The sequence below is a fragment of the Cervus elaphus genome, chromosome X, assembly GCF_910594005.1.
Source record: "Cervus elaphus chromosome X, mCerEla1.1, whole genome shotgun sequence".
NCBI classification, from domain to species: Eukaryota; Metazoa; Chordata; class Mammalia; order Artiodactyla; family Cervidae; genus Cervus; species Cervus elaphus.
In genome coordinates this window covers 110,842,067-110,868,897 of record NC_057848.1, presented here as the reverse complement: position 1 = coordinate 110,868,897, position 26,831 = coordinate 110,842,067, and the positions used below count along the sequence as shown (strand labels likewise).

Below are 26,831 nucleotides of genomic sequence, written 5' to 3'. Positions count from 1 at the left end.
AAAGAATCTAGGGTAAGACAAACATTTCCATAAGAAAAATGCATTGGTTAACTCAGGGTTTGAGAATAGTTAACTTCAAGTGAAACCAGGTGTCATTATGGCAACACAGTATTTTAAGAGAAACCTCCTTTTAATTTTGTATAGAGAAGGAAAGTTTGTTTCCTTCTAGTTTCCTTCCTGCTAGTTTGTTTCCTCCTACCGCTTAAGAGAGAGAAAAATGTCTGACACTTGCAGCCTATTTTTTTCCATTTGGAGACCCCTGGCCTTCCTGCCTGTTAAGTCAAACTATATTGGCCACGTAAAAGACCGAAGGTTTGTGGGAGCAGGGGCCCAAAAAGTCTGGTAGGTATTCTAGAGGGGACTGCTTGAGGGTAAAGGAGAAGTCATTTAGGGCTGGTATATCGATGGCAGCACTGCCGGATGTTGAGGGTTTGAGGGAAAAGGTGGAATTTGCCCCTGGTTTTTGTTGAAGGGGACCTGGGGGGTCTCCTGCTTGGAGTTTTCATTAATAGGTTTCCCTTCAATATCAAATTTAGATCTACACTCTTTGGCCCAGTGCATTTCTCTACAGCAGCAAGGGCAGATTTTTGGAGGTTTTTTTATTAGCTTTCTTAGGGCAGTCCGTTTTTAAATGGTACTATCTCCACATGTAAAGCATCCTTCATTTTCTTTTCTTAAAGCAGCAACCATTTGAGCTAGCATTTGCATCTTTTGAGTTTCTGGTCTTAGATTGCAACAAGCCTTCAAATAATCAATAATAGTCCCTGTCTCATGAATTGGAGCTATAGCCTTTTGACATAGTTGATTTGCATTTTCATAAGCAAGTAATTTTTTAGTTGCCTTTTATCTTTTTGTCTGACTATAGTACGGGAAATAGCAGTTTCTAATCTAGCTAAAAAAATAAATAAGTGATGAAGTAAAGTAGAAAAGTGAGGGGGCTTTCCAGGCGATTGACCCATGTCTTAGTACTTACTGGCCTCAATAGGCCTTGGGGGTCACTCCATCCGAATCTGTCATGTGTACCAACTCCCTGTTTCTGGGTGCCACTTGTTGGTCCTTTACTGGACCGGAACCTGGTGGTCCAGAGTCGGCAATGAGAGAGTGAAAGAAGGAAAGAGGCTAATATTCCCTGGGTTATGCAGCCAGCTTTCACACTCCAGGGAATCAGCCAGAAATAGACAGATAGAGAGTAAGAGAGAGAGAAAGAAAGACACAGGGACCAAAGCTCTGATGGAGCAAAGGTGTTTTAATCAACATTGTGTGGGCATATATACTGTCTTACAAGGTAGTTATTCTCAGCAAAGATAAAGATTAAAATTACAGACTTACAAAACACAAGGCGATCCCTATTAAAGAGAGAAGAGGGTACTTATCACCATGAGAAACTAACAAAGGAAATGCTCGGATTCCTCAGCCCCGGGAAAGGTGTGCCTCTCCTCTTAATTCCTCAGGAATTAATAAGGGCCAAAGGTTTCCTGACAGATCCAAAACAGCACACAGGAAGCCTCCTGTTAAATGCTTCCTGACAGATACTTAGTCGCAGCATGTAGGATCTAGTTCCCTAACCAGGGATTGAACCTGGGCCCCCTAAATTGGGAGCACAGAGTCTTCACCACTGGACCACCAGGGAAGTCCCTGGGTGCTTCTTATATAAAGAGATTAACTGCACTGTATACATAAGAAGTAACTTAGAAAAACTGAAGATACAAGCTTTGCTTTCAGGGATATTATTATCATTTGGGAAAGGCAAAATAAACGAATGCTAAACATAATTATTCACAATAAGAAGACATAAACCAGTTGCCAGCTCATATTTCTGTATAGAATGCTTTATTTAGTTCTGAGAGGCTGCTAGACTAGCTAAGTCAGAGCATAGCTATTAGTTTTAGCATCCTGACAGACTGAGGGGAAGGTGGTAGCAGCTCTGATTTTCAGGGAATGTTATAATTTTCAAATTTGGATTTGTTGTTGTGGCTAGGGATAGTAAGGAAGAAACTAGATAAGGGGTTCTGAGTTGGGTTGTATGAGTTGATTTCCTGGAAAAGGAGGATGCTATATTTGATAGTGTTGGTACTCTGGAAGCTCATTTCTAAGTTATCTTGTCTTCCGAGGGTACCTTCATCTATGCCCTTAGTTTCCTCCTTCCCTGGCATTGGCCCCTTCACGTGGCTTGATTTACAAGAGTGTTTCTTTGGAATAATTAGAAGTAGGTATAAGTCATTCTAGAGGCTTCATGGAGGTGAATTTTGAAAGATAAGGTTTGACAGAGAGGAGCAGCAGGACATTCTGGTTTGGTAAAATGGCTTCTTAAAGGTTTGGAGATAGAAATGAGTAGTGTGAAGGTAATTGGCCAGCAGGTTTTCTTTCTTTCTTTTTTTGGGTATTTATTTTATTTATTTATTTTTAGCTGTATCAGGTCTTAGTTGTGGTGCGTAGGCTTAGTTGCTTTGTGCCATGTGGGATTTTAGTTCCCTGACCGGGGCTTGAACCCACTTCCCTGCATTGGAAGGTGGATTCTATGGTGCATGGACTTATTTCTGGATTTTCTGTCCCAATCCATTGATCTATATTTTTATTTTTGTGCCAGTACCATACTATATTAATGACTATAGCTCTGTAGTATAGTCTGAAGTCAGGGAGTCTGATTTCTCCAGCTCCCTTTTTCTTTATCAAGATTACTTTAGCTATTCAGGGTCTTTAATGTTGCCATACAAATTTTGAGATTTTTGTTGTTGTTGTTGTTCTAGTTCTGTGGAAAATGTCATTGGTTATTTGATAGGGATTGCATTGAATCTCCAGATTACCTTGGGTAGTATAGTCATTTTGACAATATTGATTCTGGAAGGCAGATTTCTTTTTTCTTAAATTAATTAATTAATTTTAATTGGAGGCTAATTACAATATTGTAGTGGTTTTTGCCATACATTGACATGAATCAGCCATGGGTGTACGTGTGTTCCCCATCCTGAACCCCGCTCCCACCTCCCTCCCTATCCCATCCCTCAGGGTCATCCCAGTGTACCAGCCCTGAGCACCCTGTCTCATGCATTGAACCTGGACTGGCGTTCTTTTTCACAAATGATAATATACAGGTTTCAGTGCTGTTATCTCAAATCATCCCACCCTCGCCTTCTCCCACAGAGGCCAAAAGACTGTTCTTTACATCTGTGTTTCCTGCTGTCTCGAGTATAGGGTCATCATTACCATCTTTCTAAATTCCATATATATGCGTTAATATACTGTATTGGTGTTTTTCTTTCTGGCTTAACTTCACTCTGTTTTCATCCACTTCATTAGAACTGATTCAAATACATTCTTTTTAATGGCTGAGTAATATTCCACTGTGTATATGTACCACAGCTTTCTTATCCATTCATCTGCCGATGGACATCTAGGTTGCTTCCATGTACTGGCTATTGTAAACAGTGCTGCGATGAACCAATTGGGGTACACGTGTCTCTTTCAATTCTGGTTTCCTCAGTGTGTATGCCCAACAGTGGGATTGCTGGGTTGTATGGAAGTTCTATTTCCAGTGTTTTAAGGAATCTCCACACTGTTCTCCATAGTGGCTGTACTAGTTTGCATTCCCACCAACAGTGTAAGAGGGTTCCCTTTTCTCCACACCCTCTCCAGCATTTATTGTTTGTAGACTTTTTGATAGCAGCCATTCTGACTGGCGTGAGATGGTACCTCATTGTGGTTTTGATTTGCATTTCTCTGATAATGAGTGCTGTTGAGCATCTTTTCATGTGTTTGTCAGCCATTTGTATGTCGTCTTTGGAGAAATGTCTGTTTAGTTCTTTGGCCCTTTTTTTTTTTTTCTTTTTTTATTAGTTGGAGGCTAATTACTTCACATGGCCCATTTTTTGATTGGGTCATTTATTTTTCTGGAATTGAGCTGCAGGAGCTGCTTGTATATTTTTGAGATTAATTTTTTGTCAGTTGCTTTGTTTGCTATTATTTTCTCCCATTCTGAAGGCTGTCTTTTCACCTTGCTTATAGTTTCCTTCATTGTGCAAAAGCTTTTAAGTTTAACTAGGTCCCATTTGTTTATTTTTGCTTTTATTTCCATTATTCTGGGAGGTGGGTCATAGAGGATCCTGCTGTGATTTATGTCAGAGAGTGTTTTGCCTATGTTTTCCTCTAGGAGTTTTATAGTTTTTAGTCTTATGGTTAGATCTTTAATCCATTTTGAATTTATTTTTGTGTATGGTGTTAGTGTTCTAGTTTCATTCTTTTACAAGTGGTTGACCAGTTTTCCCAGCACCACTTGTTGAAGAGATTGTCTTTTCTCCATTGTATATTCTTGCCTCCTTTGTCAAAGATAAGCCTTGGGGCAAGGAAGCCCACATGCCACAGCTATTGAAGCCCTCTTTCTCTGGAGCCTGCATGCTTAGAGTCTGCTTCGGGATGAGAGATGCCACCACAGTGATAAGCCTGTGTGCTGCAATTAGAGAAGGCCCACACAAAGCATCAAAGACTCAGTGTGGCCAAAAATAATAAAGGAAAAGGATAAAGAGGCCAACTGAGAGACTGTTTTTGTGAGCTAGATGTAAAGTTACCAAAAGTTACCAAGGTCTGGAGTAGGGTGACAGTTGTGGAAAATGATAGGCAGGGTCAGACTTTAGAATTGCTGATAAAACATCAGTAGAACTTGGTAAGAGAGGAAGTGTGTTGGAAAGACACTTTGTTGTTAAACCAGGCTTAAATTCTGACTTTGTCGCTTAAAATTATATGACCCTAAGGAAGTCACTTAACTTCTGTAGCTCAGAATAATTTCTGCTTTGTAGCGTTACTGGGAGGATTATAGATAAAATAACTAAAAATATCTGGCACATAATACCTGGAGCTCAATGAATAGAAGTTGCCTAATGATTGCTATTAATGATTGATTGGAAAAGATGTGTTGGGTGTAAGAAATTGATGAAGGAGACAGGAGGCTAAAATTGTAAGCTGGGAAAATGAGGATGGAGGTGGTATTGATAGTAACAAAAGGGAAATAAAAAAAGTTTAAGGATATTTCAGTATGATAGTGAAGTATAATTGTTGAATATCTGAATGGAAAAGCTCTTTAGGCAGCAGAACATGTAGTACAATTGTAGAGGGGCTAAGTCAGGGCGAGACATACAGGTTTGGATTTAGTCTAGATAAAGGCGATTCTTGAGAAAAGGAATGAAGAATTTTATAGAGGAATAAAAGCAGAGTGTTCAGAACGAAGTACTGAGTGATGCCAGTGGTTGAAGGTTAGTGGAAAGAATAACGGGCTACAGAAGTCAGACAGAAAAAAATGTGTCAAAGACTTGGGAGGTGAGAAGAAAGTCCAGTTTTAAACTGACAGAGAAAGAAGATTGTTAAATTTAATTATGAGGTTGAGCAGGTTGAAAAGAAACAGTGTTTGACCAGGAGAAAGAGCAGAGGTTTTATTAATAAACAGTCCTTGGGGGCTCCCTAAATTCCTGTATGAGATATACATAGTGTTACAGCATTTGGCGATACGGCGTCATCTCTTTCTGAAGGCAGAAGCTGTACCTCTTGTGTGTTCTCAAGGAATCTGCATAGTTCTTCATATGATGCTTTAAAATATTGAGTGACAAGGGAGCTCAAGGTTGTTGTGTGACATTCTGGATATTGAAATCACTTTCTTGGTTTTATTAGATTATGATGAGGATGACTATGATGCTGATTGTGAAGACATTGATTGCAAGTTGATGCCTCCTCCACCTCCACCTCCAGGACCAGTGAAAAAGGATAAGGACCAGGATGCAATTGCTGGTGGTAAGTAGAGACTTACTTTTATCTAAGGAGCAAGTTCTATTTCTGGTCCAGATTTTTGGCATGCTCACAGGGGGCTATTCAGATTAAGCGGCTAGGAAATGATACAACTTCTATAAGAGATTCATACAATTTTCAAATTTCAGTGTTAAAGGGAAACTTTAAAACATTTGACAACAGTATTTTAACATGGGCTCAGGAAAAAGTAGTTTAGGTTGATGTGGTTCTCAAATCTGACTGCCCATCATAGTCACCTCAAGTCTTCAAAAAATTGCAGGTTTCTGGCTCTCACCCCTGGAGAATCTGATCCAGAAGATCTGGGGTAGAGCCCAGGGATTTCACAGAATTTCCTCAAGTAATTTCTGATGCAACTGATCTGTACTGGTATTTGGAAACTACTTGTCTAGATGATTCTCTTTAAAAAATGATTAAATGAGAAGGCACCTAGAATGGGTATAAATCATTTACAGTCAGCTGTCAGATTCAGAGATTTCAAAGGCAGGGACTTATCTCACCTATTCCTATGTCTGCAACTGTGGTAAGTAATCCTGTTCTAGGCTGGAAGGTTGGGGAAGAGCAGTGTCTTTGATCTCTAGTGTTTTGAGGCTTATGTCAACCTAAATGTCTCCTAGTAGAGTTTTAAGCCCTTTCCTTTTTAGTGTGCAGGCTAAGTAGCATTTGGTAACTTTGTGTCTTAGATCTTGTTTTACTCTAAGTAATTTCATCATTACCCCGTGGGCTTAAATGTTTCCAGTTTATGAGTCCCTGAATCGGACATGATAAGGCCTGATTGGTATAAAAGTGTTATGTAATTTTTCTATTGGTCACATTTCTTTAACCTAATATAGAAAGTAGTAAATGTAGTAATAGTGTTTGTTTTCTCTTATCACAACCCCAGGGTACCAGGTACAAGGTGAGTTGTGGATGGTGGGAGATAATGAGTTGGAATGAGTTTTCCGGGTTGCATACCTCGTAATCTGGGTGCTTAGAACTGTATTCCCTGCCATTGAGCCATGCTTAAGCCTAGAGTGGGTGTTGGCTGAATTTGAGGAAATATGCTCACGGTTACATGCCAAAGGGGTTTCTCTTCCTTGTTGCAGTGTCTGAAGATGGAGAAGGCATCATCTTGCCCTCCATCATTGCCCCTTCCTCTTTGGCCTCAGAGAAAGTGGACTTCAGTAGTTCCTCTGACTCAGAATCTGAGATGGGACCTCAGGAAGCAACACAGACAGAATCTGAGGATGGAAAGCTGACCCTACCATTGGCTGGGATTATGCAGCACGATGCCACCAAGCTGTTGCCGAGTGTCACAGAACTTTTCCCAGAATTTCGTCCTGGGAAGGTACTTTCGGTGGGGAATGCCCACATTCCAAACCACTGCCCTCTTGTAAATACTGAGTTGTGTTGTTGAGATATTGAATATAGAATAAGCAGAAAGTAAAGGTTTCCTTATTCAGTGATATTGTATTGGGTCTTTTTTAAAGGTTTATGCCTTGATCATATTAATACATGTGATTTATATAGTTCTCGTTAGGAATTGTCCTTTCCATCTTAAAGGAACTAGTCCAAATTATTAAGGAATACTTTACTTTCTTGGTTGGTATTGTAAATCTGAGTTTGGCATTTCTTGATCCCTCCCTCACAGTTGAGTAGACTTCTCAAAGGAGTTCTAGCTCAGAGCTACTGTCTTCCTATCTGACATTGGGTCTCTTACACAGAAACATGTTTTGTGTTTTAGGTGTTGCGCTTCCTACGTCTTTTTGGACCAGGAAAGAATGTCCCATCTGTTTGGCGCAGTGCTCGGAGAAAGAGGAAGAAGAAACACCGTGAACTGATACAGGAAGAGCAGATCCAGGAGACGGAGTGCTCAGTAGAATCAGAAGTCAACCAGAAATCTTTGTGGAACTATGACTATGCCCCACCACCACCTCCAGAGCAGTGTCTCTCTGATGATGAAGTAGGCAAAATAGAGATCTGGAATTAAGACCCAGGAGGGCAACAAATGAGTTCTTCCTAGCTTATGTCTAAATTGAAAGTAACACCTTAGTGTCCTGTGCCGATTATCGTTAAGTAATCATGATTTCAGCCCCAGTAGCTGTCCCTTCCCTGTTGTATTAGAGAAGTATTGTGGGCAGGCAGATGGTGATATACTGGTGAATAGGAAAGTTGAATGATAGGCAGAGTGTGCCATGATATACCTCCATTGTTTGCATTTTAACCCCAGTCCTGTTCAAGAATCATCCTTATGGCTCCTCTAAGTTCCCCCTCCTGCCTGTTGACTCCCTATAGCCTTAGGGCATCTGGGATCAGGATGTCTACCTCCCCTTCTACTTTGTTCTGTTACAGATCACAATGATGGCACCTGTGGAATCCAAGTTTTCCCAGTCAACTGGAGATACAGATAAAGTGACAGACACCAAACCAAGAGTGGCTGAGTGGCGTTATGGGCCTGCTCGACTGTGGTATGATATGCTGGGTGTCCCTGAAGATGGCAGTGGGTTTGACTATGGCTTCAAACTAAGAAAGATGGAACAGGAACCTGTGATGAAATGTAGAATGATGGACGTAAGCAACACGGTATGTAAGAAAGGAATCACTGTGCCCAGAGCCCTATCAGTATTACTTTACAATTTGGGAGACACTGAGTAGGGTTTCTTTGGTGGGAGATTGAGGTGTCTAAACCTTTTGTTTGGTGTGGTATATCACCCTGGCAACTTGGCCCTATTGCAAGGATTCTTGTTTGTGAAATGAGTGTTGTGCCAGACTAGGAGTGGGAGGAGGCAGATACTCCTTCATTATCAGGTGTGTCTCTCAAGTCAGGACCACATTTGATGTATCTGATGTATCTGTTGTGGGATTTGGAGTGGGAACTCTGACCAGTGACCATTCAGGGATTTGTTGTTCTTCCCCTACTTCTGTAGGAATACGGGATACCTGAGGAAAGCAGTGGCACTGATCTTCTGGCCGATGAAAACTTCCTGATGGTGACACAACTGCATTGGGAGGATGATATCATATGGGATGGGGAGGATGTCAAACACAAAGGGACAAAACCACAGCGTGCTAGCCTGGCAGGCTGGCTTCCTTCCAGCATGACTAGGAATGCCATGGCTTACAATGTTCAACAAGGTTTGCATCTGTGCCCACTGTGTCCAGCACACTGTCCTTCACCTCAGTCATCCTAAGTAAGCTTAGCTGTGATCTTTGCTGCTGAGAGACAGTGAAATGTTTTGGATCTGAGCCTTGATTCTAGTCTGTGATTTTTTAACACTATTAATGAGCTAGGATGGACTCTGATTTCTCATTAGAAAAATGTGAAAAGTACTTTGAAGTTAAAAATATTTCTGAGATATAATAATGGTTTTATCTTTATAGTCTACTTTTGTTTCCAAAGACCCCTTTATCATTCTAGAATTTGCTTTTTCCCTCCTTAACTACACATGCACACACACAAAAAGGTATGCTATGCTTAATGTAGAAAACTTTGAAAATATAGTGCAGTGTCAAAAATAACTGGTAATTCTAGAGACAGTCAGCTGTACCTTTTTGGTGTATTATGCTTTCAGTGTTCTATCTTGTATGTGTATGTAGCTGAGCTTATTCCTAGAGGTACAGTTTTACGTGTTGTGCTTTTTACTTAACATTATTTTATGTCATTTAAAATTCTTCATAAAAATGTTTAATGACATGGGAAACTCATTTTAAATGGAAAAAAAAAGCCCAGATATGAAGTGGCATATTTAATATCCTGTTTGCATAAGTGAAAAAAAAGCACACTATATAAACAGAAAATTTACTGAAAGGGAAAATACCATGGGATTCACAGTGGTTCTTTCTAGTTTGTAAGATCACAGATAGCTGTGCAGTATTTTTTATATCTTTTCTGTCTTTTCTAAATTTTCTTGTGTTAATCTGGATTTCTTTTGTAATTCACTGGAAAACCAAAAATGTCTTATTTTTTAAATATAAGAAATAATTTATTGATTGCATAGTAGTCATATATGGATATCTTCATAATTTTTAGTTGTTGTATTTTAAATATACTTTGTTACACTTGTTGTTAGCATATCTTGCCGTATTATTTATTACCATAGTTCATTTAATCAGTCTGATGTTAAATATTTGGTTGTTTAAATTTTGACTATTATAAAAAATACTGCAGTGAACATTTTTGTCTGCAACATTTTTTAAAAGTGAGAAATACACTGTTGCAGTAGGTTCCTTTTCAGTAGCTACATGAGTAACTACTAGCATTTACTCCTTTTCCCTTTGCTAGAATTGAAGGGAGCATGAAATGTTTTGTTTATTCTTTCCTCCTGTTTTGATTAGGTTTTGCAGCAACGCTGGATGATGACAAGCCTTGGTACTCCATTTTTCCCATTGACAATGAGGAGCTGGTATACGGACGTTGGGAGGACAATATCATTTGGGATGCTCAGGCCATGCCCCGGTTCTTGGAGCCTCCTATTTTGACACTTGATCCCAATGATGAGAACCTCATTTTGGGTATGGTACTGGCTGGGTCAGTGTTCCTTCTCCATAACTGATAGCTTGCTGTCCTAATGTCAGCGGGCAGGAGGAAATCAGAAGGGTTGGGAAGGTCAAGACTGGAAGCTTCTAGATAGCAGTTTGAGACAGCAAAGTTGTGGCTGTCAATTTCTAATATTGTGTATTGTTTTAGGGAAAACTCATAACGTAGAAATGTTGGAAAGTAGTGCCTTGGAGATGTCAGGAGTGTAGTTTGATTGGTTGGATTAGAAGTGGTCTTGGGGGAGATGAAAATCTGGTTAGGAATTGCAAAGGTGTCAGTAGGAAAGGTGAATCTTCAGGGATAACAACTCCAGGGTAACTTGTTTCCTCCTTAGAAATTCCGGATGAGAAGGAAGAGGCTACTTCGAACTCTCCCTCCAAGGAGAGTAAGAAGGAATCATCTCTGAAGAAGAGTCGAATTCTGTTAGGGAAAACAGGAGTCATCAAGGAGGAACCACAGCAGGTCTGTGAAGGGAAAAGGGATTTGGTGTTTAGAAGAACAAAGAAAGGTAATGAAGAAGGGTAGTCTGACTAAGGTTTATTTGATAACTTGTCATTAGAACATGTCTCAACCAGAAGTGAAAGATCCATGGAATCTCTCCAACGATGAATATTACTACCCTAAGCAACAAGGTCTTCGAGGCACCTTTGGAGGAAATATTATTCAGGTAAAATTAGCATTTTTTTCTGTGGTGAATGGGAACCACTGTTTTGTTTTGGTGTAGACATGAGTAAATCTTGCTTTGACTGGAGTTCAATTTGAACCCTTATATTTCTATCTTAGCATTCAATTCCTGCTGTGGAATTACGGCAGCCCTTCTTTCCTACACACATGGGGCCCATCAAACTCCGGCAGTTCCATCGCCCACCTCTGAAGAAGTACTCTTTTGGGGCACTATCTCAGCCAGGTCCGCACTCAGTCCAGCCCTTGCTAAAGCACATCAAAAAGAAGGCAAAGGTATGATTGAATCTTGGTTAGGAAAAAAAAAGCTATAAAAGGCATTGGAATACCAATGGGTGAAATGGACTGGATATTAGATACTTTTAGGAAATTGTCCATTTTCTTAGAAGTGATAAAATATTATTGTGGTTATTTAGGCGAACATCCTTATTCTTGGGAGATGCATGTGAAAATACAGTAAAATGTGTCATGATAACTGCAACTTTAAAAAATGGTTCATGGACTACTCTGGTGGTCCAGTAGTTAAGAATCCACCTGCCAATGCAGGGGACATGGGTTCAATCCCTGGTCTGGAAAGATCCCATATCCCACAGAGCTGCTAAGCCTGTGCACAACTACTGAAGCCTGCGTGTTCTAGGTCCAGTGTTCTGCAACAGGAAAAGTCACCCACAGTGAGAAGCCCACACACCACAGTGAAGGAGTAGTCCCCACTCACTGTAGCTAGAGAAAGGCTGTGCACAGCAACCAAGACCCAGCTCAGCCAAAAATAAAAAAAAGGAGAAAGGTTTCAGCAAAATCTATTGATATAGCTAAAACAAATATGCTAAAATATAAAGTAATATATAAGTGGTGGGATAATAAGTGTTCATAGTTTTGACTTTATGCATAAACATTTTTGCAATAAAATAGAAAAAAAAGCAAGTAAAGTTTTTGATGTCTCAATGAACAATATCACTGTGTGTAATTATTGTCCTGTCAGTAGCTGTACTGTATTCTCCTTGTTCTTGGCAGATGAGAGAACAAGAGAGGCAAGCTTCAGGTGGTGGAGAGATGTTTTTCATGCGCACACCTCAAGACCTCACAGGCAAAGATGGAGATCTTATTCTTGCAGAATATAGTGAGGAAAATGGACCGTTAATGATGCAAGTTGGCATGGCAACCAAGATAAAAAACTACTATAAGCGGGTGAGTCTTCTCAGAAAAATCTTTGTTGTTAATAAATAATTGTAGTTAAATATTCAGTGACCATAAGTGAACATATATATATTTTTAATATTAGAAATTTACTGGGAGAAAGGAATGGTATCTGTTTTGCAGTTAGTAATATTAGTAGAATGCTATGCTCATGGAATGTTTTATTTAGGCTTATTGATTATATTCTGGGATAGTAACTCGGTCTGTTGCATTCCTTATAGAAACCCGGAAAAGATCCTGGAGCCCCAGATTGTAAATATGGAGAAACTGTTTACTGCCATACATCTCCTTTTCTAGGCTCACTCCATCCTGGACAGTTGCTGCAGGTGAGGAATTATTTCCTGCTATATCTTTTTCCTAAGGAAATTGACAGATGAGCTAGTCAGCTCAGAAAGAACCAATTCTATTTGATTAAGATACTGTTTAACTAAAGTATGGGAAAGAACATAGCCTCCAACTAATAATAAAAAAATTTAAAAAAAAAAAAAAGAATAGCATAATTAAATTTATTCAGCAAATATTGATTGAGCATCCAGCATGTGCCAAGCACTGCCTAGGGCATTCAATGATGAGCAAAATACAACGGTCCTTTTCTCAGAGCCTGCAACTTAACGAAAGATGCTGACAAGTAAACAGACAATTACATACGAGTGATAAAGACTGTGGCTGAGGGCGCTATGTGAGAGGCACCTGGCCAGAGTTTTGTAAGTTGGGGTAGACATGAGGCATCAAGGAAGACTCCACCAGGAAGAATGGACCTGATGTAAATGCTTCCTTAAGCACCAAGGGGGAAAAAATGTTTTCAGATTAAAGAGAGTGATTTTTGGTAACTTTTCTGTCTGGCAGAGAATTTTGCTTTTAAAAAATTAAGAAGATTGGGGGCTGAATGGGACAAATTGAGAGATTGGGATTGACATATATACACTATTGATACTATGTGTAAAATAAATAATGAGAACCTACTATCTAACTCAGGGAACTCTACCCATTGCTCTGTGGTAAACTAAATGGGAAGGAAATGCCAAAAAAAGGGGATATATGTATGCGTATAGCTGATTCACTTTGCTGTACATTAGAAACTAACAGTAAAGAAACTATACTTCAATAAAAATTAATTAAAAAAAAAATAAAGTATGGGAAAGAACAATATAAGCCAAAAATCATTATAATCCAAAAATTTGTTTTTGCATCTTTTTATTAAAACTGGCTCCTAATTACGTTATTCTATAAGTTAAATTTTAAATAGTCTTTTGGAAATACATAGTGGTAAGAAGTCCAGAAACATCTGGGTGGCATAGGGAAGTCAACTGGATTAATAATTTACTATAGTTAATTTATGAATGTTTCATTTGTATGTGTAAGATTGGTGTGTTTCGATTATATTAGTTGTGGTCATTTTGAGTATTGAACCACACCCCAGCTATAGTGAAATGGTTTTTCCCCTCTCTGTTCTGATGGGTATGGAAATGCCTTCTGGTAACCTGGCTTTTACATACTTTGTTAAGGGAAGGTATAGAGGTCCACAAATGATGTGAGGAAATCTTTAGCACTCTACTACCTTGTTTCCTCCCTCACCCCCTCCCCAGTTTATTTCCCTTGGCAATCTTAACCAATTTAACTGTTCTTGTACCTAGTTTATCCCATTGTTTCTATTGCTTATTCTCTTAAAGCATCTACAAAGCACATTTTTTTTAATCCTTTGCATCTGTAATCCATTTCCACCAGATTTTGAGTTATCACCTTCATACTGTTCCTAGAGTTCCTGTCCCTATAACTTTCTGTTGAAGTTTTCTACCAGTTCCTACCCTTTTGTGGCTACTTTTGTAGTCTCTCAGATATCTTTTTCATCTTCCCCTGTGACTCTTTCCACATTAGAATGTTCTTTCCACACCTATGTACTGAAGATCCTCCCTCTTTCTGTCTACTTCTCTGATTTTTTAGAGAAGTCTTTCCTTAGAATCTTAATGACAGGTTCTTAATGACAGTTTGATCCTCATCTGGCTGCCACTTAAACAAGCTCAAATGTTTCCGTCCTGCATCTTCAGTTTGTCTTTTTTAAGCATAGTTTCTAATTGATTAGTTGTTTTTTAATTAATTTACTTAACAAATGTTTTGATTTCACATATTATGTCAGGGGTTCTGCTGGGGTCCAGGATAAGCAGTATGGTACTTTTTAGATTATAAAGTGATTTTCAGATGTAATCTTCATGGTAATCCTGTGAGTATAGGAGTTTTAAGTATCTCCATTTTGTAGATGAGGAAAATTGAGCTCATAGATATTAAGTGACTTATCTGACATCATACAGTGAGCTAGCATAGCCAGTGTCATCTATAGTGTCAAATCCTATAATTTCCCCACTACTGACTCTTAAAGGTGACCAATGGGTAAAAAATTATCTGTCTAATCCCATTTGATATTCCATATTTTAATTTATGTTAATCGATAGACCTTAGATGGTATAATGGGGATGGAAAATTATCTGTCTAATCCCATTTGATATTCCATATTTTAATTTATGTTAATCGATAGACCTTAGATGGTATAATGGGGATGGAAAATTATCTGTCTAATCTCATTTGATATTCCATATTTTAATTTATGTTAATCGATAGACCTTAGATGGTATAATGGGGATGGAGAGCCAACAAGCTTGATTTTCTGTTCTCATGAGTTTACTAAATTTCCAGGGCTTCTCTTTATATTACTTTTGTGTTTTTATTTTTGTTAGGCATTTGAGAACAACCTTTTTCGTGCTCCAATTTATCTTCATAAGATGCCAGAAACTGACTTCCTTATCATTCGCACAAGACAAGGTTACTATATTCGGGAATTAGTGGATATTTTTGTGGTTGGCCAGCAGTGCCCTTTGTTTGAAGTTCCTGGGCCCAACTCCAAAAGGGCCAATACTCATATTCGAGACTTTCTCCAGGTAAGAACGGGAGGATAGGGAGGGGGTCTGGATGTACATAAAAGGATATTTGGATTTGGGGCCATATCAGGGAAGATAAAGCATATCACGGGCTTAGCAGGGGAAGGGGCCCTGGTGAGGAATTTTATCCTTATTTTGCCAAATAAAAAAAATTTGGTATGTTGAGCAGGTTTTTATTTATCGCCTGTTCTGGAAGAGTAAAGATCGCCCACGGCGGATCCGAATGGAAGATATAAAAAAAGCCTTTCCTTCTCATTCAGAAAGCAGCATCCGGAAGAGGCTAAAGCTCTGCGCTGACTTCAAACGCACAGGTCATCAGTTGTGACTGATTATATGTTCTCTCTGCCTCTTTCCAAGAAAGGATTAAGGCTTCCAGTTAAAGGATAAGCATACAACTAATAAAATAGAAAAAAAAATTGAAGTCATCAAAAAGGAGGTAGCAAATCTTCTAATTATGGAGGCTCTGATTGCTAATTTAATTTTGCCTGTCAGGAAATTCAGTGTGATTGTTGATGTCTTAGACATAGGAAACCTAGCAGCAGGATTTTTCTTGGCCAGACATTCAGACTGGCTAAGCCCGATACCTTCTGGGACATTGCCTGGTTCAGTCTTGGTTTGCTGTCCCTGTTAATGGCAATGAAAGGGCCTTTCGAATTCCGAATGGTCTCATTTTCTCTTATCTTTTCTAGGCATGGATTCAAACTGGTGGGTGCTGAAGTCTGATTTTCGTTTACCAACTGAAGAGGAGATCAGGGCTATGGTGTCTCCAGAGCAGTGCTGTGCTTATTACAGCATGATAGCTGCAGAGCAGCGACTGAAGGTGAACACTTTCCTTTTAGGCACCACCTATGCCTGTGGGTGTTTTTCAGAGAGATGAGGGTGAAGAACTTTTCTCACTAGCTTAGGAATGATGCATACTAGATTACTACTAATTATTTCAAAAGTCAAACTGTATAAGGTACTCCGTGTATACCCATTCTGGGGTAAACTACATTGTAGATAAATACCAGTGGAAAGGCTTAGTGAAGGACTTAGGGAATATTGTTTTGCTTTTGAAAATGGTTGCTCATTCATTTGGGTGATGGCTTTAATCTCTATTCTTTGTAAGACAGGTGTATAAGCAAGGAAAGCGCTTCTTAGTTGTTTTCCACAGCCTTCCAGGTGGGCAGAGATGCTGATTGTGCTGGACGTGTGGTTTGGAGAAGCATAATGTCCTTATAAGGCCAAAATAGGAAAGATCTAGCTGGGGTGGGACAGCACAGTTGTCTCCCACTGAGTTAATGAGCATCTCTATTCAGCTTCCTCATGGGCCTTAACTATCCACATATGTTAGCTTAAGGATGTAGAGTGGTGATAGGTATACCTAAGACTTTACAGATTCCATTCTCTATGCAAAACTGTGCGTTGGTGTTCTGTACTTGGTATTTGGTGAAACTTGTGCTTTGCATTTTCCAATTTATCGATTGACTTACACACGGATTTGTCCTCTTCCAGGATGCTGGCTATGGTGAGAAGTCCTTTTTTGCTCCAGAAGAGGAAAATGAGGAAGATTTCCAGATGAAGATTGATGATGAGGTGAGATTTTAATCTTTATTAGTATATCCCATTTATCCTTAAAAAAAACAGGCTTATTGAGATGATTGACATACAGTAAATGGCACATGTTTAAAGTGTACTATTTGATACGTTTTGATGCATGTTTATACCTGTGAAATTGTCATGACAAGATAATGAGTTTATCTGTCACCTCCACAAGTTTGTGCCTCTTTAAAATCCCTTTCTCCCCTCTCCTCCTTTCTCTCTAACCCTCCCTGTCCCCTGACACCCACTGATCTGCTTTCTGTCACAGATCAGTTTGTATTTTTTAGAGTTTTAGATAAGTGAAATCATACAGTTATATGTACTCTTTTTTTAAATTGTGGTAAAATACATGTAACATAAAATTTATCACCTTAAACCTTTATGTGTGTAGTCAATAGTGTTAAAGTACATTCACACTGTTCAGCCAATCTCCAGAACTCTTTTCATCTTGCAAAACTGAAACTTGATTACTCATTAAGTAGTAATTCCCCTATTTTTCCCTCCCCCAGTCCCCAGCAACCACCCTTCTACTTTCTGTCCCTATGAATTTTGCTACTCTAGGTAGTTCGCCTAAGTGGAATCATACAATATTTGTTTTTATGTCACTGATTTATTTCATTTGGCATAATATTCTTAATACTCATTCATATTGTAGCATATGTCAGAATTTCTTTCCTCTTTTACGCCGAGTAATATTCTCTGGTATATATGTACACACACACAAACCATGGAATATTGTTTTGGTTATCCATTTGTCCATTGATGGACATTTGTATTATTTCCATGTCTTTTTTTTTTTTTTAATTTCCATGTCTTGGCTGTTGTGAATAGTGCCGCTGTGAACAGGGGCATGCAAATATCTTTTCAAAACCCTGCTTTCAATTCTTTTGCATATCTACCCAGAAATGGAATTACTGGATCACATGGTGGTTCTATTTTCAGTGTTTTGAGGAGCCTCCATAATGTTTTCCAAAGCATCTGCACTGTTTTACATCTTATCAATGATGTATAAGGGTTCCAGTTTCCTCACACTTTAACCAGCATTTGTTATTTATTGTTTTTTTAAAAGTAGTCATCTCAATGGGTGTGAGGTGATGTCTTGGTGGTGTTTCAATTTGCATTTCCCTGATAGTTAGAATCTTTTCATGTGCTTGTTGGCTGTTTGTATGTCTTATTTTGAGAAACGTGTATTCAAGTCCTTTGCCCATTTTTGAATTGGGTTGTTTGTTTTTGTGATTGAGTTAGTTGTAGGAGTTACATATTCTAGGTATTAACATCTTTTCAGGTGTTTGTTATGCAAATACTTACTCTCATTCTGTAGGTTGCCTTTCACTTTGTTGTGTCCTTTGATGCAGAGAAATTTTACATTTTAATGTAGGCTAGTACAGTTTACCTATTTTACTTTTGTCCCTGTGCTCTTGGTTCCACATCTAAGAAATCAATGCCAAATCCAGCGTCAGGAAGCTTTTTCTCTGTTTTTTTTTCTTCTAAGAGTTTTACATTTTTAGTTCTTACATTTCAGTCTTTCTCACTTTGAATTAATTTTTGTATATGGTGTAAAGTAAAGGTCCATCTTTATTATTTTGTACGTGAGTATTCTGTTTTCCCAGTACCATTTGTTAAAAGTATACATTCTTTCTTGTCTGTGTTCTTCACTCTAATTATGCTGAGATTCATCCAGGTGGTTGTGTGTATTAATAGTTTGTTACTCTTATTGCTGTATAATATTCAATAGTATGGATGTATCACAGTTTGTTTAATTACCTGTCAAAGGACATTTTGGTTGTTCCCAGTTTTTGGCTATTATGAATAAAACTGCTATGAATATCTGTGTATAAATCTTTATATAGACATATGTTTCTTTTTTTTTCCCTTGGGTAAATATTTAGAAGTGGAATTGCTGGATTGTATGGTAGCTCTGTTTTACCTTTGGAGGAACTGCCAGACTTTTCCACAGTGGCTACACCATTTACATTCCTACTAGCAGTGTATGAGCATTCCAGTTTTTCCACATCTTTGTCGACACTTGTTATTTTCCATTTATTATTATTATTGCCCACCTATAGTGGGTGTGTCATTGCAGTTTTAATTTGCATTTCCCAGATAGCTAAAGATGTTGAGCATCTTTATGTGCTTATCATCCAGTAATCTTCTTTGGTTGAGGATCTATTTATCTCTTGCCCATTCTTATTTTTAATTAGTTACTTGTTTTCTTCTCGAATTTTGAGAGTTCTGGGTCCCAGTCCTTTATCAGATATATGATTTACAAAGATTTTCTCCCAATCTAAGGCTTGTCTTTTAATTATCTTAGCAGTGTCTTATGAAGAGCAGAAGTCTAACTTGTAAATCTTCTCCTTTGATGCGTATGGATTTTGTGTCAGGTCAAAAATTTTATCTAATTCAAAGTCGCAAAGATTTATTTTCTTCTAAAGGTTTTATTGTTTTAGATCTTAGGTTTAGATTCATTTTGAGTTAATTTTTGTTTAGAGTGCAAAGTGTTTAGATTAAGGTTCATCTTTTTGCATATGAATGTCCAGTTATTCTAGTACCGTTTGTCAAAAAATTAATTGATCTTTTAAAACAAAAGTTTGATCATATCACTCTTGCTCAAGGACTTCCTTTGGGTCCTCATTTGTTTTAGGAAGTAATCCGTAACGTTATTCACAAGACTTTATGTGATTTTGGTCTTGTAATATAGCTCTCATCTCCTCTCATCTGTCACTGACCATCTTATACTCTTAAGCTCCAAACATACTAAAGTTCATTCAGTTCCCTAAATTTATTTCTGCTGCTTTCTAGTATTTTGCAACTGTTATTCCCTCTGCCTAGAATATTTCCTTTTCACTCCTCTATCATCTGACCTTCATCTGGAAGTTATATTCTTTTGGAAGTTTTCCCTGACTCTTGCCCTCACTCCTACCCTTAATTTAGATTGGATCACCATCCTTTCCTTCTTTGTATACATATCCCAGGGACAGGGGAGCCTGGTGAGCTGCCGTCTATGGGATAGCACAGAGTCGGACATGACTGAAGTGACTTAGCAGCAGCAGCAGCACTTTTTGTTTTCCTGTCATGGCACTGATCATGCAGTATTGGATCCGGTTGGTTTATTTGTCTCTCCCTCACTGACATTAGGCCCCTGAGAAAGTAGTGCTTGACATGTAGATATTCAATAAATATTTGTTAAATGAGTGAATGCTTGTCAGTGAAGTCAGGCAGAGTGAGTAAAGAAGCATTGTTGTATGTACTGTACTTTTGAGGTTGGAGTGAACAATGAGTGGATGTCAGAATCTCCGAAATGAAAGATTCTTTTGAACGGCCTTCAAGATTGAATCTTGAATAGAGAATTGGCCACTTTATAGCTAAGCTAGTTATATAAACCTTCTCTGGTCTGTTTGGACAAGCACATTCCCCTTGTCTTAATTGCCTGCTTATTTTATGTGTCAGTAAACACCATTTATGGTTCTAGGAGAGGACAGGTCTTTTTGACCAAACCTGTGGCAGAGGTGGAATACACTTTGGTTTATTGCTACTGAGATTGGGGGCAGTACTTTGTAGAGCTTGTTTATCATCTAATTGGGAGAGTATGTATATGGGTCATTCTAAAGAAGGTATTTGAGCAATTAAACAATCAAATGTGGTCATCAGTCTAACTTAACTCTTTGAAAATCATGAGGGTGGGGACAACACTATCTTTGAGAACTCTCAGTCAAACCCAACGGATATGGAGCTGAAGAGGAGGGTACCGCTTTTCCATATATTCCTACTTAAACTGACTGAGACTTTGACCTCTTACTTATTATCATGATTTAAGTACCATAGAAAAGAACAGGCTGTGTCCTAGGCAGCTTTATGTAGCTATTGATCTCTGTGAACAGTTTAAGAAAGCATCAGATTGTACATTATTGTTATTATCCCCACCTTCTAAGTGTGGCTAAATATATAGCAAATGTTTTTCACCACCCCTTGAATCTTTTTTCATACCTCAGGTTCGCACTGCTCCTTGGAACACCACACGGGCTTTCATTGCCGCCATGAAGGGCAAGTGTCTCCTGGAGGTGACTGGGGTGGCAGATCCCACAGGATGTGGTGAAGGATTCTCCTATGTGAAGATTCCAAACAAACCAACACAGCAGAAGGTGAGACTGTCTGAATTTCTGGAAGGTGAAAAATCAGGGAAGGAAGAAATAGAGGTTAAGGGATGGAGATGAATGGATGGTGATCTGGGAAGCCATGGAAATGTTAACAGTATATCTTAGATGCCTATTATAAAGAGTTCAGCTTACTAGGATTCTTTCTTGTTTTGTTTCTGAGGTAGGATGATAAGGAGCCTCAGCCAGTGAAGAAGACAGTGACAGGAACAGATGCAGACCTCCGTCGCCTTTCACTGAAAAATGCCAAGCAACTTCTACGTAAATTTGGTGTGCCTGAGGAAGAGGTGGGCATGGAAGAGGAACACTTAGAGGCTCCCTGGGGCTCTTTATAGAGAGGGGAAAGCTTGGAGGCAGATATTAGGAACTATCTGGAGAATTTTGTAGTTTAGGTTGTGGTAGACTGAATCTTAGAGACTTCTTCAGGAGTTAGCTTTCTCAAAGCTTTCTGTCTAACCTGCTTTGGGTGATTTTTTTTTTTATCTAGCTTTCTAACCATGTGCCCTGGTTTTTTCCTTTGAAATCTCTGAATGATTTGTGTGTGTGTCTCTCTCTTGTAGATTAAGAAGTTGTCCCGCTGGGAAGTGATCGATGTAGTACGCACAATGTCAACAGAACAAGCCCGCTCTGGAGAGGGACCCATGAGTAAATTTGCCCGTGGATCAAGGTTTTCTGTGGCTGAGCATCAAGAGCGTTACAAAGAGGAATGTCAGCGCATCTTTGACCTGCAGAACAAGTGTGTTGTTTTAGTACTGCAGGAGATCTAAGCTGGAAAGGGGAGGGGGTCTCAGACATTATTTTATAGGGGAGAGAAGGTCACCTAAAATGTGACTAGGTGGTCAGGTATCTGAGATTTCAGGGTGATATCTATTCATGATAGTGCTGTGGTACCTACTCTCTTCAAAACAATAGGCAAAGTTTTTGTTTTTTGTTTGTTTTGCTTTTTTAAATTTTGTATTGGGATATAGCTAATTAACAATGTTGTGATAGTTTCAGGTGAACAGCGAAAGGACTTAGTCAGCCATATACATGTATCCATTCTTCCCCAATCTCCACTCCCATCCAGGCCTGGCAGAGGTTTTCAGTGGCAAGAAGTGCTAGGTTCCATGGCAAATCTTGTGGCCTACTTGAGCCTGGCAGCCATTACAGTGGTGATAGGGGATTGTGGGGGTTTTTTTTGGAGGCTTAGTGTTTAGAGGATGATAATGCCCTATTAAAAATAACCACTGTGCTGATTTGTTGTTTCTCAGGCTTTTTCCAAGAATTCTGAAAGAGTTGCTATACTATTTCATATTTTGAACTTGCCTCATTGACTGAATTTCTAGGAAAACTTGTAGAGCTTTTCTGTTCAGGGTCCCATGTCTTAGTGGATTTTGAATATTTCTCTTTTAAGGTTGATTTCTCAATTTCCTACTCTTGCCTAAACTAAAATTGTTTCTTCAGCTTTTTAAAAACTTATGTTTCCCCTCCTTTTAAATTTAATATTATTTTGTCTTTTTAGGGTTTTATCATCAACCGAAATCTTATCAACTGACACAGACAGCAGCTCAGCTGAAGACAGTGACTTTGAGGAAATGGGAAAAAACATAGAGAACATGTTGCAAAATAAGAAAACCAGCTCTCAGCTGTCACGTGAACGGGAGGAGCAGGAACGGAAGGAACTACAGAGGATGCTATTGGGTGAGGGTAGTGACTTTACAGATAGACAGACAAAAAAAAGAAAGATTGAAAAATTGTAAATAACTGCCCACTAATTAATAACTAAGGTAAAGATGGAGGCAGGAAAAGTAGGAGATGAGTATAGAAAAGCCCATAGATGAAGTAGAGAGATGCTGCAAACTGGACTCTAGATATGTCTGTGGGGCACAAATTGAAGAGATGCTGCCAGTCTGCTACTGCCTTTGTATCAGGCCTGGCCAAACCAAGACGATCATGGCTGTACATCACTTGAGCTTTCTGGGCATTCATCCTAGAGGGTAAGAGTTTTTAATAGATTTGGGGGTTGTTCATGAACCCTCTGAAATCACATGTAGAAATCAGTACAGGTGTACTTTTTCTGAGGAGAAGATCCATGGCTTTCAGAAGATTCTCAGAGGAGTCTTAGATTCTAAAAAGAGTTTAAACTCACCAACCCTAAATTGCATAAATTGAGGGTGGGGATGATGAAGGCCTGAACTGGTTTGAGATGTGGTCATTAGGAATGACCTAAAAAAGGAGAGAGATCAAAGTCATGCTAAGGTTTCACTCTGGCTTGCTGTAAAGATGGTGGTACCATTAATTAGGGTAGTACATTTCAGAAAAAGAAGCAGGTTTAAGAAGGAAAGGTATAATATGTGGATTTTGAGGTCCTTATGACACTCCCCAGTATAGATGTCAAAGAGGCAATTGAGAACTTGGATGTAGATACTGAGAGAGGATAAAGGCTGAAGATGAACGTTTTAAATGACTACACTTACAGTAGTCTTTCCTTTGTTTTCCCTTTGTAAAAGCTTTGTGTGATTCAGTTGTTCTGACTACTTTGTAAAGATGTGATAAAGCCTTTCCTCGAATTGTGGTCTTGGACCAGCAATGTCTACATCATGTGGAAGCTTGTTAGAAATGCAGTCTCAGGTTTCACTCCAAACCTGCTGAATTAGAATCTGTATTTTAACACGATCCTCAGATGATTCCTGTTCATTCATATTAAAGTTTGAGAAGCATACTCTAGGCCTTAAGACTCTGGAGTTTTTCTGTGGTGTCATTTCTGCCTGCCGCGCCCTAGCCCCTACCCCCGCCATCCCCAGTGCTTGGGTGCTTTTCTATAATGTGATCATCAACTACTTCCTGCTTGGATTTTCCTTTGGTGCATTTGTTCAAAGAAATCAAAATACAGCTACTGCTCTGCTGTCCTCCATATGACAAACGTGTGTCTTTGAGATCCTCTCAGAACTTTCTGTACTTATAAAAATGGGAGCATTGACAGTGATAAAATGAAAATGAAGTCAGGAAAGGACAACTAGTGTATCCTTGGGGCTGGTGGTGACTTTGATGCTTTCTATAGAACAATAGTTCTGTGGCATGTTGAGTTTGGGGGTCTCCACTCAACCCCAAGAAACTAGCCATTTAGGTGGTAGGGGGACTGTGTAGAAATCTTTTTCTCCTTGCAGCAGCAGGCTCAGCAGCATCAGGAAACAATCACAGAGATGATGACACTGCTTCTGTGACAAGCCTTAATTCTTCTGCCACTGGCCGTTGTCTCAAGATTTATCGCACGTTTCGCGATGAGGAGGGGAAAGAATATGTTCGCTGTGAGACGGTCCGAAAGCCAGCTGTCATTGATGCCTATGTGCGCATACGGACCACAAAAGACGAGGAATTCATGTGAGTTTGACTTCCCACTCGCCAGTGTGATAAGGAGAATGATAATGATGGGGAAGGGGGTGAGGATGGATACTTGATTTTAGTGACAAGATTCTGCACAGTTGTCCCTGGAAATCTATGTTAATTGAGAACCATCTTGCCTTTAGAACTTTGGGTTTGAACAGAGCCAGACCACAGGGAGAATCCCCAGTTTGCTGTAAAATAAAGGCATGTTTTAAGTTCTCGCTGGGTCCTTTGTGTTTTTGTTGGTTGATTGGCAAAAATCTTAGGGGGTCCTCATTCTGAGAGAGGTACCTCTGCACATGGAAGACTGATGAGCAGGTTAAGTGGGAATGCCATGTAGCCCCTTTTGTTTCAGTATTATTTTAGTTCTGAGATGTTTGCTATCAGGACAGTTTTCTTGGTTTTAAGTTTGCTTATGGATCTGTGAATTTTTTTCCCCTTTATATAGTCGAAAATTTGCCCTTTTTGATGAACAACATCGAGAAGAGATGCGAAAAGAACGGCGGAGGATTCAAGAGCAACTGAGGCGACTTAAGCGAAACCAGGAAAAGGAGAAGCTTAAGGGTCCTCCTGAGAAGAAGCCCAAAAAAATGAAGGAGCGTCCTGACCTAAAAGTAAGTATAGTGTAATATCATAACTAACAAAGCAGAGAAAGAAAGCATACCTTTTCCCTTAGCTTTTGGCATCCTACCTTACTGCGAATGAAGGCAGTATTATGGAAAGCTAGTTTGAACTGATGTGGCCACTTGGGTGTTATAATTACAACTGGAACTGATAATACCAGATTTAATCTAGTGTCACTGGGTGTCATTTTATGCTTCATCCATTGAAAATATTTTCTATGAGTTGAGACAGGTGTGGTGGGTTTTTTTGACATGTATATTTATGTACATCTGTAGACACATCTTGTTTTTAAATTGCATGTATTAAAAGCAGTGACTGAGAAAACATACAATACAGGTTGCTTTGCATAGTTTAGGTATCACTGTGCAGTGCATCACAAAATGAGGCAACTGTGGTACAGTGGAAAGAGCCGTGGACTTGGAAACAGAAGATCTGGGTTCAGGTTCTTGTTCTGCCATTTAGTAACTCTGTGACCATAACCTCTCCAACCTATTTTTTCTTCTTTAAAATGATACCTATCTCACAATGGTATTGTATTAAGGAATGTAATACATGGGAAGCATTTTATACCTGGTAAAATTCTCAACAAATGTGAACTGCTGTTGACATGTACTGAGCTCATTAAGTATTCTAATGTTTCTTGTATGTGATATTATGTGATACAGTATTGATCCCATTTTACAGATGACAGGGCAGTTGCACAACTAAGATGGAGACTTGTTTTGTTGTTGTTGTTTCGGCTTTTTATGTGTGTGGAGTGTTGTGTGTGTTTTTTCACTCTCTCTCTTTTTTTTTTTTTTTTTTTTTGGCTGCACTGCATTGCCTGTAGGATCTTAGTTCCCTAACCAGGGATTGAACCCAGGTCCTCTGCAGTGAGAACAGAGTCCTAACCACTGACTGCCAGGGAATTTCAAGAGACTTAGTATTATTAAGCCTTTTCCTTGAGACTGGGAATATACTCATTCTGGCTGCCTGTGCTTCTGAATGCAACCTTGGGCTTCCAATAGCCTTCTGCATTTTTAATGTTTGCATAGTTTACAACTTAAGTTGGGTTAAAAATCCTCTGCCTTTTCTTCCTCATTTGATTTTTAAAGTAACGTTCAGTCTCTGGATTTCATTTTGTTTTTAATATGTTATTTCCATACATGTACTTTTGTTCGGTGGCTTCTGGTTGAAAGGTGTGTACCGAGTCTGTGAGAATAAAAGTTCTGGGCCTGCCTTTCTTTCTCTTCTGCCTTCTGTGTATTTCTTAAAGCTAACATGAAGAAGCCTGCTTACCTCTGACATGTTGATACTTTCCCTTTTACAGCTGAAATGTGGGGCTTGTGGTGCCATTGGGCACATGAGAACAAACAAATTCTGCCCTCTTTATTATCAAACAAATGCACCGCCTTCCAACCCTGTTGCCATGACAGAGGAGCAGGAGGAGGAGTTGGAAAAGACAGTCATTCATAATGATAATGAGGAACTTATCAAGGTTGAAGGGACCAAGATTGTCCTAGGGAAACAGCTAATTGAGAGGTAAGAGCAGTGGGAGAGATCTGTTGGAGGTTGGCGATATTGGTGGGGGTCAGGGGTGGATGTGATGTGTTCTCTGAAGTGGAACTGAGGACATAGGAACTTTAATGGACTTCCCTCAGTAATTGTTGCCAGTAATGGAAATTATAGTCTTGTAAAGCACTCATTAGGCTACACCACCCACTTGCCCTTGGGCACGCTACTCAACTTTTCTGAGTCTTAGTTTCCTTATTTGCAAAATAAAATCATCCTTTCAAGGGTAGCTATGAAGATAAAATGAAGGAGACTATATAAAGCAAGTAGTACAGTACCTGGTATGTACTAAATGCTCTTCCTGTTCTGATTCCAGGCACTTGTAATATTTGTAAGGTCCCTGATCTCAGATGTTCTGATAATGGACCAGCCAAAAAGATTGAGGAGACAGACTATGCTTACACTTACCTAGCCCTTGTCCTCAGAGAATTTGATAATCAAGTAGAAAAGTTT

The 26,831-nt window shown here is 39.1% G+C and overlaps 1 protein-coding gene across 7 annotated transcripts in view; it reads left to right on the top strand.

Moving 5' to 3' along the window:
- Positions 1-26,831, top strand: part of TAF1 (TATA-box binding protein associated factor 1) — a 76,620-nt gene that overhangs the window by 6,087 nt on the left and 43,702 nt on the right. For 4 of the 7 annotated variants that reach the window (XM_043895815.1, XM_043895819.1, XM_043895820.1 and 1 more), the window contains exons 4-25: positions 5,656-5,775; positions 6,873-7,114; positions 7,511-7,729; positions 8,119-8,349; positions 8,694-8,901; positions 10,102-10,278; positions 10,638-10,765; positions 10,863-10,970; positions 11,087-11,260; positions 11,996-12,169; positions 12,400-12,504; positions 14,908-15,108; positions 15,278-15,419; positions 15,798-15,928; positions 16,603-16,683; positions 20,679-20,828; positions 21,008-21,127; positions 21,401-21,576; positions 22,342-22,520; positions 23,987-24,200; positions 24,652-24,817; positions 26,137-26,348. In XM_043895815.1, the coding sequence (XP_043751750.1) occupies positions 5,656-5,775; positions 6,873-7,114; positions 7,511-7,729; positions 8,119-8,349; positions 8,694-8,901; positions 10,102-10,278; positions 10,638-10,765; positions 10,863-10,970; positions 11,087-11,260; positions 11,996-12,169; positions 12,400-12,504; positions 14,908-15,108; positions 15,278-15,419; positions 15,798-15,928; positions 16,603-16,683; positions 20,679-20,828; positions 21,008-21,127; positions 21,401-21,576; positions 22,342-22,520; positions 23,987-24,200; positions 24,652-24,817; positions 26,137-26,348 (3,658 nt within the window). The remainder of the gene's footprint in view (positions 1-5,655; positions 5,776-6,872; positions 7,115-7,510; positions 7,730-8,118; positions 8,350-8,693; positions 8,902-10,101; positions 10,279-10,637; positions 10,766-10,862; positions 10,971-11,086; positions 11,261-11,995; positions 12,170-12,399; positions 12,505-14,907; positions 15,109-15,277; positions 15,420-15,797; positions 15,929-16,602; positions 16,684-20,678; positions 20,829-21,007; positions 21,128-21,400; positions 21,577-22,341; positions 22,521-23,986; positions 24,201-24,651; positions 24,818-26,136; positions 26,349-26,831) is intronic. The other 3 variants (XM_043895817.1, XM_043895822.1, XM_043895816.1) reach the window with 2 other exon arrangements.